This window comes from Dama dama, chromosome 21 (genome assembly GCF_033118175.1).
Source record: "Dama dama isolate Ldn47 chromosome 21, ASM3311817v1, whole genome shotgun sequence".
NCBI classification, from domain to species: domain Eukaryota; kingdom Metazoa; phylum Chordata; class Mammalia; order Artiodactyla; family Cervidae; genus Dama; species Dama dama.
Window position 1 is genome coordinate 34754072 of NC_083701.1, and position 11687 is coordinate 34765758.

An 11687-nucleotide genomic window follows, 5' to 3' on the forward strand; every position below is an offset into this window, starting at 1 on the left:
TTTTTCACCTTAAAAATGACCTCTAGCCATAACTCCTTGCCATGTATGTAAAGATATTAAACCTAAGTGTACAAACTGCTTGATCTTTTTATCATTCAGCTGTTTCTTAGACTATGTGAAAGTTGATTCATCACTGATAAATACTACTAAGTCCAAGTTGAAGTTTCCATTTTTGGAACAGTTAATTAGTACATATCAAATGCAAGTCAGTTGAGTTCAGTCACTCAGTCATGTATGATTCTTTGAGACCTCATGGATTGCAGCACACCAGGCTTCCCTGTCCATCACCAACTCCCGGAGCTTGCTCAAACTCATGTCCATCAAGTCAGTGATGCCATCCAACCATCTCATCCTCTGTCGTCCCCTTCCTTCTCCTGCCCTCAATCTTTCCCAGCACTGGGGTCTTCTCCAAAGAGTCAACTCTTCGCATCAGGTGGCAGTGAAGTATTGGAGTTTAAACTTCAGCAGCAGTCCTTCCCATGAACATTCAGGACTGATTTCCTTTAGCATTGACTGGTTTGATCTCCTTGTAGTCCAAGCGGCTCAAGTCAGTTACGATGGCGCAAATTCAAACTCAGCAGCAATGTTGACTGAGGATGTTCTCTGGATGAACAGCCTATGGCTACTGTAGGAACTGGTCTGTGCAATGATCACTTTCAAAATCTGAAAATTGGGCTTGAGTTAATTATTGAGCCTGTTAATGCTTTGTAAATAAAATTAGTGAGTCTACTAAAGAGCCTCTTGATGAGAGTAAAAGAGGAGAGTGAAAAAGCTGGCTTAAAATTCAACATTCAAAAAACTAAGATCAAGGCATCCAGGCCCATCACTTCATGGCAAACAGATGGGGAAACAATGGAAACAGTGATAGAGTTTATTTTCTTGGGCTCCAAAAACACTGCAGACGGTGACTACAGCCATGAAATTAAAAAAGACGCTTGCTCCTTGGAAGAAAAGCTTTGACAAACCTAGACAGAGTATTAAAAAGCAGAGACACTGTTGACAAAGGTCTGTACTATGGTTTCTCCAGTAGTCATGTATATATGTGAGAGTTGGACCATGATGATTGGATGGCATCACCGACCCAATGTAAATTAATTTGTGCAAACTCTGGGAGATGGCGAAGGACAGGGAAGCCTGGGGTGCTACAGTTTCATGGGGTCACACAGAGTCAGACACGATTTAGCAACTGAACAACAAATGATTATAATCATTCACTTGATTAGTATGCAATAACAAATACATGCTGACTGTTTATTCACTACCAAGCTTTCTGCCAGCCGCAGAGAACGCAGTGGTAAACAGGTCTATCCCTGCCTTTGAGGACTCATGAGCCTCTAATAGGTGAAATACATATAATAAATGGAAGCTGTAGCTCCTTCATTGGGTAATAATCTTAGATAAGGTAACAAAAAATCTTGAGGCAGATTAAGTATTTCAGTAAGCACTAAGCTTTTAGGCTACTGGGGAGTCTGGTTTTTTTTTAGTATAAAGGATGTAGGCTTTAAAATCAGCCTGACATGCTGTTGAATCTCTTTTCCAACACAGATACTATGCTGTATAGACAAATCACTAACTCTTTGAAATGAGGTACAAAGAAGTTCTCCTAATCTTTTTGAGGGTAAAACAAATAAGGTAGGTGGAAGGAATAAAAGATGTGTTCAGATAGCTAGTAAGAACTCAATCTGTTTGGCTCATAGCCCTTATTTTGCTAAAATAGTATTCTTCCCACACAAAAGTCCCCTTACAGTAACAGACACAGTGAAAAGATAGGGAAGTATTTTAGATTTTGATTTAATTTTATGAAAGAAAAAAATCTCTGATTTGTATCATAGGGAATACTTTAAATATCTCCTTGAAATGTGTATGGTAGAGTCTGCCCACCTTTTCTCAGTGTAACAGGATACCAGAAGCATGAAATAGAACTGAAAAATCTGCAAAACCAGCAAACTATTTTGTATTAGGTTAGTCAAATGTTTCAAACACACTTTTTGGCCAACCAAATACACAATCATAGTAAGAGTTTAGTTATAAACTACTTGGGGGTTCTGAAACTTAACATAAATCCTTGATTTGCTTCTCAAAATTTATGCCCTCTTTTAATAAAGGCAATATTTAGCAGTCTTTGAGGATAGCTATGTAATAGATGACTTTTTCCTACCCAAAGTGAAAATGGAAAAATAGAAAATCTGCAATTATGTGCATAATTTTCTATTATATGTTCGGAGGCAAAAGGAGGAGAATAAATTACTCTTAGACCTTACCCTAAGTAAGCAAGATGAGAATAACCATGTGTGTGTATGTGTGTTCTAAGTCACTTCAGTCGTATCCAACTCTTTGCAACCCTATGGACGGTAGCCCATCAGATTTCTTTGTCCACGGGATTCTCTAGGCAAGAATACTGGAGTGGGTTGCCATGCCCTCCTCCAGGAGATCTTCCCAACCCAGGGATAGAACCTGTGTCTCTTATGTCTCCTACCACTAGCTCTACCTGGGAAGCCCGAGAATAAGCATACACATACACAAAACCACACCTCTTTTATCTATATCCTGCTCACCCCACATCTTCAGGCACCCTCAGAAATTAGCAATTACTTAAAGCAGAGAATCCATGATCAAAGGGATAAGAATTAGCCTAAATAACTGGCACTCACTGAAGATTTGCGTATCTCTCTGGCGGAAACCATAAGTTTCTCCCAGAGACGGGATGTCCTTAAGGAGATACATCTTTCTGTTCCTATGAAAGTTTTAGCCCAGCCAGGGAAGAGGTGAGCCAGAACTATTAGGTATTGGGAATAGATGAAAACTGTCTATATTCAGGTCATTAGTTTATCAAGAAGCTTGGCCTCCTAGAAACTCTGAGCCTTTTCCAGGCAGTATTGGAGTCCCCGTATATTAAAGATACAGTTAGTGATATACAATCAGCTAGGGTACGTTTGCTAACCTTTAAGCCCCACACATGACACCTCCCTTTGTTCTTCCCACTTGACCTCCTCTACTCCCTGTCATCCTCTCTCCTGTTCTTAGAACGTGCCGTGCACATCCCAGCTCCTGGCGTTGGTCACTGCCCTTCCTATGGAGCCCCCAACAAATGCCATTTAAGCTGCTTCTTTGAGTTTTGCTTGGTTACTACAAGCTGGTTCTCAAAGTCAAGAGACGTATGACCAGTGTATCATCTGCTGCTGCTAAGTCACTTCAGTCATGTCCGACTCTTCGTGATCTCATGGACTGCAGCCCGCTAGGCTCCTCTGTCCATGTGATTCTCCAGGCACGAATACTGGAGTGGGCTGCCATTTCCTTCTCCAGGTCCAAATATCTTCTGAGGCACAAGACTTCTGAGCTTCCGAGGCACAAAAGACTTCTGAGCAGTAGTAAAACTGCAACCACTTTTTAAATTTCACAGTAATACTGTTTCAATCCAAATGTGCATATAATGACTATGATAATGAAAAGCAGAGATGACTTCCCATCTCTGTTTGATCCCAGAGAGGCTTAACAGAGACAGACGGCTGGTGGAATTATAATTAAGTCTAAAGCTTTGAAAACTAGTAGGAGACAATCCTCTAGAAGTGAACCTATTGATGCAATATGCTATATGCGCCCAACAGAAGGAAGAAGTCTCACACACTCATGCACAAAAGAACTTAAAAACCAGAGAAGGACTACCCTGGGGACTTGTCCTTAAAATGAAGTCCTTTTGTCATCAAACTCTTTGCCATTGGTCCTGCTGTTTGCTAGAGAATGTCTCCAGTCATGAAGACAGTGGGAGTACCGATGTTTGGTATGAAGGTATTAGACAAGGTATTGGCAGATGGTGGGAATCGTGGTGCTGAAGAAGACTCTTGAGAGTCCCTTGGACTGCAAGACCAAAGCAGTCCATCCTAAAGAAAATCAATCCTGAATATTCATTGGAAGGACTGATGCTGAAGCTGAAACTCCAATACTTTGGCTACCTGAGGCAAAGAGCTGACTCACTGAACAAGACCCTGATGCTGGGAAAGATTGAAGGCAGGAGGAAAAGCGGGTAACAGAGGGTGAGATGGATGGATAGCATTACCAACTCGATGGACATGAGCTTGAGCAAATGCCAGGAGATAGCGAAGGACAGGGAAGCCTGATGTGCTGCAGTCTCTGGGGTTGCAAAGAGTCAGACACAACTTAGCAACTGAACAACAACTGGCAGATGGTGGGAATAACATATTCTCTCCCATAAGTGATATACTGATTTGAAAACCTAGAGTCTAGACTCAAACAGAACTTGATTCAAATACCAGTGGTACCAATTACAAACCATGTGTCTTTCAATTTGGCATCTAACTTTCCAAGACTCAGTTTTCTTACACTGGGTTGGCCAAAAAGCTCACTCGACTTTAAGTAAAAAATGAAAGACATCTGTCATTTTCACCAATTACTTTATTGAACAACAAGTACTCACTAACCAAACATACGTTCTGGCGAACTCAACACATGAGACAGTAATGGTACCCTGTTTAGTTGCTTAAATTTGTATCCAACTCTTTTGCAACCCCATGGACTATACCCTCCAGGCTTCTCTGTCCATGGGATTTCCCAGGCAAGAATACTGAAGTATGTTGCCATTTGCTGCTCCAGGGGATCTTCCTGACCCAGGGATCAAGCCCATGTCTTCTAGAAGGGGTTATAATTTACATGTGGTCTAGAAATTCGAAGAGCACTTAGTAAGTCACTAGTGTGTTACAAGTTTTACTTATCATGCTCACAGCAAGTAAGTCCTGCTATTATCCCCATTATACAGATGAGACTGAAACACACAGAAGCAAACACACCTGAGCTCACACAGCCAGCAAATGGAGCTGGGATTCAAACCCAGGGTCCTACCCACTATGTTGGTGATCAAAGGATCCTCTGAAGATTAATGAAATGAATCAGAGAATGGTCAGCTTAGTGACTGATAAGTTATTTATAAAAATTACCCATTATTTTTATTAAGTATCAATAGGTATGTGAAAATTATTCCCATTACTATGTATGCAAATATTAAATCTTAAGTTATTTTTTTCATCCTTTCATGGCTTTTGCTAAAGAACAATTTAAAAGAGGCCAATTTTTTTACTACAAACTCTAAAAATGTCACTTAGAAGCTCCTTTACTTACAGTGTCCCTTCATCTTCTAGAAACTAAATCATGCACAGAATGTAAACAATAATAAAATTATATTACCATTTTTCTATTGACAACAGAATATTTGACCACAAATATACAAATATAGTTTTTAAAATGTAGCCTCAAACCATAATTTTATACACATTCACTCTAGTTTCCATATTTTTCATAAATAAGATTTCTTAAAATACTCTGGTAGGATATAACTGTACTTTACAAAATTAAAATTATAGTGAGGAAAACAAATTCAAGATAATTTGCATTCTAAGCTTTGTAGGAGTGATAAGTAAACTTTAAACTCCCGATAATAGAAATCTGTAAAACTGAATTAACCTATCATCCTAAAATATGCAATACACAATTAAATCAATCTTAAAATGCAGAAAATTTAGTCACCTAATTTGAGATTGCATCTCTTATCATCTTGGAAATCTGATATACCAATTCAAAATTACTATTCAAATTACCATCAGAATTCCTGAAACCCTATTTGCAGTAAAGATTCCAATTGCATCTGGTTTTATGTCACTTCAAGGCAAATTCCTCTGCTTTAAGACAAGTTTAGCCTCTTCTTGAGTTTGTATCTAAATTTACAATCCAGAAAACTCAGATTGAGAGCTTTTAGTTCCGCCGGCTCACACCTCCTTTTTGCCCTTCCCCACTCCTCACCCCCAGACAACCAAAAATAAACACTCACACTAGCAATATACGAACTGACCAATCTTAGGCTCCCATGGTCTTAAGACAACCAGAAAAAACAAAGATGGAAGAATCAGTGCTTTGCAAACAAGGCCTTAATTAGGTATGTAAATAAAAATCCCTTTACTGCTAGATCCCCAAGTCCTTCTCAAGAAACATTTCCCAACTACTTTTCACATTTACACAACACAAACATCAACATGCAGCCTCTACCAGAGAGAGACCTGAACATATATGCTGGAAATCCTCTCAGATTAGATGCTCATATTTAACTGATGGAAGCATCATCGCCCAAGAGCCCATGCCTTAAAAATTATTCTTTAATAATCTAATAACAAATATCTTTTCCCTTCTGTCCCGGAAGACCAAAAGACTAGGAAAAAAAAAAAAATCAGTTAAAGAAATGCCACCATAACCATTCCATCAGTCTAAGTCAAGATTTAATTGTACAACAGTAATCTAAAATATTGACTAATTCCTTTGGAAACAAATTACTCCTAACAGTGCTTTTCTGAATGCAAGTCAAGCATCCACTTATGCTATTTTATATTTTTGCCTCTTTATGCTTTCTATTTCAAAGACTTATAAACTGGGTGAAACCCACAGTTCACTAAAACAATAACGATTCACAGAGAGGTTGGAATATACAAACATGCAGGCTTGAAACTTTTGAAACCTGAAATATTCAAGCAAGAAATCTCACTAAAGAACATTTCAAGTAGGAAGTAAAAAAGCACAATGTTTGAGGCTGTAGCTCAGTGTCTTTATCCCTTAGATGAACCATGAAAATAGGCACTAGCCTGTGAGGACAGAACCTACAAACACTGAGTCTTATGATAATTTGGCAGCAGACTTAAGAAGAAACTTAATATTCTCTGCCTTGCCACTCCATTCCCTTCTTATTTGTTCTTCAGATGAAGTTATGGTTTTTGAGACAGGAGATTTTCATGTTTTCTTAGCCTCATAATAGGAACAAGTGGTTGCAGGAAATTTAAAAAAAAAAAAAAAGAAAGAAAGAAAGGCCCTGGAGAAAGAAGACAACCTATCTAAGTGGAGTTAAGGTCAACAACTATGTAAACTCAATGGAAGTTTTGTCAACCTAACTAAGGAGATGCATTGCAACTGGACTGCCATAAAATCACTTTAAATATCCACTGTGGCATAGAGAGCCTGAAATACCTATTATGGACTTAGGGGAGGTGATTGATATTTTAAACACTCTTTGAAAAGTTAAGGAATTTCTTGTGGGTGTTTTTTTTTTTTTCATTCCACTAATTCATTGGTGAATATTGCTAGTTTCGAAATAAATAAGATTTCAAAAAAGGGATAGGAAAATCTATAAAGATTCTATTCCAGGAAAGCTTGCAGACACTGTATTCACTGATTTTAAGCTTAACTCCTCTAGTGGTGACTGAAGGGAAAGACACACATGCCTTATGGAATATGTAAGTGGCATGATAAAGTGATTCACAAACTTAATAATAGCCCAGAACTTTCTGATGCTGTTTGTATCCGAAGAGGCCTGTCACAAAGATGATGGGGAAAGTTTGGGTCCACATTTTCAAACTGTGCACTAAAACTGAATACCCCAGTCAATGGACTAAAACTTCATGTATTCTCTGGATAATTTATACTGATACCTCTCACCTCACTTTCTAACTACCATAACCCTGGCAAAGTACCCCAGTGAAGAATACCTGAAAACAAAAGAGGTAAATAAACAGGTATGATAAAAACAGCAACGAGAAAAGAATGCCCTAAAACAGAGTCAGATGAGTAACTGGGTACTTGTCTGAAATATTTTTTAGGCCTAAGATAAATTAAGAGTTTCTTTCAGGATAAGAAATAATTTCTAAGTATCTCTCAGGCTGATGGTTTGGCAGGTTACACAGCTATCTAAAATATTTTCTCATTTTTGATTTATTATAGCTATGTAAAACTTTGATGAAGTACATATTCCTGAATATGAACATGATATCAAGCTATTAAACGTAAATATTCAGAAATATGATCATTTCACATGCCCTTAAAAAACTAACCACACATCATTCACACGAAGCCATCCAAGAGGCAGTTTCCAACACATACCCTGTTTTAATATTGTCTGATTCTTTTGTAGAAGATTTGCCAGTGAAATGATGACAAAATGAAAACATTTTACCCCTATTTCTTCACATATGAGAAAATTAACTCTCATCATTTCACAGTTATTCCTACCAATATGTATTGCTCTATTCCCTTAAGCAAAACAATTTAACATACTTAAAGCTTTGTTCTTTAAGTTACTTTAAATGATTGTCTTATTTGGACTTCACAGTGATGAGAATGACTGGAAAAGGTCTCCATCTCTGGTCCCCTGATGCTGCCCTGATGCTGCCCTCAGCGGTCGCCCTGCCCGCCGACACTGGTCTAGGGCAGGCCAGCCAGGGCCCTGCAGTGGTCTGTGCACACCCCAAGTCCAGTCCATTCTGCAAAGCTGCCATGCCCACACGTGAAGCCAAATTCCATAGGAGAGAAAGGAAGGACTGCTGGCTTTTTATCTTATTTGATCTATAAAATCTACTTAAAACACTAGAATGACTTTCCTATATGTAAGTGAGATTTCTTTTTGATTGCCTATTGATATGGACAGAGAAGAGTTTCACATACAAATGAACCTTTTTCAGAGGTTTTTTTCTTTTTGGCTGGGTCAGCAAAGTTTCTCCTTTTAACAGAGACCATTTTCCATAACGTGAAGGTATTTACTCAAAAAGGAAAATACAGACTACTTACATGTAAAAACAATCACTGTCGCTATGAAAGTTACCAGTTAACTCCTATCAGAAACAACTGATTTTATTATTGTATCTCTTACCAGAAATTTCATATCATTATCGGTTTTAAAAGGCTTTCCTCACACATACTGGAATACTGCACCAAACAAACAATTTTATGACATGGGGTTTTTAGTTTGTTTTTAAGAACTATGATTAAAGATCATCATGGTGATTGAGAAATGATGGTTAGGGTTTGGTTTACGCATGGAATTCTAAGATTGATAATCTATCGGACTTCTAATGAAACTTATGCTCTAAGGTCCTAAGGCTTGATAAGGGATAAATAAGCAAAAATAGCATCTTCAAAGAAGAAATTTTTCAATAGAATAAAATAAAAATAAATACAAAACATACCCTTCTATGAAGCTTTAAAAATATACATAGTACTTAAATAAACATGCACACCAGCTAATGATACACACAAATAGCTTTACCTATATGTTTAGGCTTAGGTATACATGCATTGAAGTAGCTATTTCTACTTACATAAAATTTACATAAATACTCATACGTATTATACAGAAATCATTGAATAGTACTATGTTTGAAATATATACTTAATCTTTACAAAGTAAATGAATTTCATGTTATCTTCCAAATGAGGTTGTATATTTGTAAACAGTATCTTTTACTTCTTTATATTTTAATGGTGAAAGTCACACGAATATTAGGCACACAAATTATTTATTGATATTTAGCAACACTCCAGGCCAATGCTGCACTGAAGCAAATTTGGTTATATTTAGTAAAAAGGGAAAGTAAAGGAAATAATTTCAAATGTTCATGGCTCACAGAGCAAAATAATTACAATTGCTCCTGTGCTGTGAAGAACAATCAGAAAGGAAAAATACACTCAAAGCGTAAATATGTCATGCACACATACACATGTATACTGTGCATATACATATGCATCTCTGTGAAATAACACCAGTCTATGAATGGTAGAATAATAGTTTCACGGATTTGACAACGGCAATCATAACCACCTAGAAACACCGGGCACAGGGATGAAGAAGCAAGGTGCAAAGTAAACAGTGAGAAGGCAGCCACTCACCTTCGGTGCCATTGGGAGTCATGGAATTACTATTTATATGAGAGTTATCGAGTTTGGGGGATTCACTACTACCACTCAGACGGCTATGCGGGCTGGTTAGATCCTGCATTTCCATAGACCTAAAGACAAGAAGCCTTCCGTTTGACAGATGTACCAAATTCATAACCCCACTATTTAATGCGCTAACGACTTGACACCTCCTTTGAAACACATTCGCACAAAAGTCCCATTGTATCTATTTTCTTCAACTCCAAATAGTTCCCTCTTATATTTTCACTTCAGCCATCCTTTCAAAATGTGGACTATTAAAAGATGTCACTGACCTTACCTATCCAGCCAAACATCATATGGAGTTTTTTGGTTTTTTAAAAAAAATTCTCTCTCCTTCAATAGCTCATCAAGTGCCAAGATCTAATGAGATGATTCCATCTGTTTTTATTATCAAAGAAAACAGACCGTCCTGCTTTTCTTTTTAGATGGGGGGAAAAAAAAAACCCTAAGGTGTTATTTTTCTAAAACACGAAAGTGTAAAATTGAAAAAAAAAAAAAAATCACTTTTCTATGGAATCTCTTTCATCTAATAAATTAGCACTAGGAACTCCCTTATAATTTACCGCCCAATTGTAATTTAATGGGTCTCCAAACCAAATAAAACACTTGAAGCCTATAGTCCAATGACAGGGAATGAGATAGCCCTGATGCATGTGTTTACTCTGGCAAACTGCTTAATTGTTCCTCTGTTTCCCTTGAAACAAATGCAGCATTAAAACATTCTGATGTCCGCTCACTTGTTTGCTCTTTGGATTACATACAGCCAGCCCAAGTGAGGAGGGATCAGGCCGGCATACAGTGAGCGCCCAGAAACAGGAGCACCCAGGACACCTCAGCTGTCACCTACTTGGGGAAATCAGAACAATGCCACTGCCCTGCTCAAACTGGGCATTTTTACAACACAAAACAGCGAAATCTTCCCGGAAAGTTCTTTGGTTCAGCAGTTACTCTACTGGGGACAGAAGCCCCTATTCATGCTCACAATTGCAGAACCATCCATTTCTATTTCACCTTTTCTCAGTGAAGAGAGGAGACCATTTCTTTAAAGTGACTAAAAACACATCTAGATACCGTTCTGTTCTCTGCCAGCCAAGTGTTTGGAAGTCTAAGGCCTATTCACTTTATGTTAAACTTTATGTTTTTCTTAAAAAAAAAAAAAGGGGGGGGGGTTAATATTACATGTATGAAGCTAAGACTGTCTGTTCCTCACCCCCACCGGGTCAATAAAAGCTAGTCAATTTGGAGGTTGCACTTAGACTGCAAATGTCAGTTTTTATAACGAAGAACATGTTTTACTTCTAAAGTGAGTTTTGACTTCCCCAAGTCTTTGGGATTCAAATGAGAAATGGCTTAAAATCCAATTTTTCTCCCCTAATTCTCAATACACATTCAGAGTTTTCCTAACCCCAGAAAGTACAGCCCCTAATCATTTTCAAATCCAGGCTCCTCTTCCCTTTCTACATATTTAACATTTTTTTTCTTTTACAAACACACACACACACACATTGTTAAGTAATTTCCAACCAAGGCTATTAATAGAAATAATTAAGAAATACTAGACAAAAATAGATAGGGGGGTCATAGAGAGGTAATCTCCCCAAATGTCAAATATCAACAGTATCCTTACCTGCAACTTGAGGAAACAGCAACATCTGAACTGGTTTGAGATGTTTGCACCTGTGATCAGGGGTAAAAAATTAGAAGCTGTTGTTACTCTGCTTCAGTGTCAGCTCTTAATTACACAGAGCACATGGCTCAGGACGACAATGCTCTCTTTTAACCAAAAGAGAAAAAGGAGGATTCTGCAGCGGTGAAAGGCATATTGTCTTTAAGTTGAGGTCTCCACTGTTGTTTCCTCCTCCAGGTCTACCCTCCTCCTCCCCTTGGGGGGGGGGGAGGGGGGAAGCAGCCAAATGACGGGATAGTGA

At 38.1% G+C, this 11687-nt stretch overlaps 1 protein-coding gene across 1 annotated transcript in view; it reads right to left on the reverse strand.

The window, feature by feature from the left end:
- Positions 1 to 11430, reverse strand: part of EYA1 (EYA transcriptional coactivator and phosphatase 1) — a 174749-nt gene extending 163319 nt beyond the window's left edge. The window contains exons 1-2 of the mRNA XM_061122834.1: positions 11387 to 11430; positions 9709 to 9827 (exon numbers count right to left, since the gene is read on the reverse strand). Of these exons, the coding sequence (XP_060978817.1) occupies positions 9709 to 9823 (115 nt within the window). The 5' untranslated portion in view covers positions 9824 to 9827; positions 11387 to 11430. The remainder of the gene's footprint in view (positions 1 to 9708; positions 9828 to 11386) is intronic.
- Between the last annotated feature and the right edge of the window lie 257 nt (positions 11431 to 11687).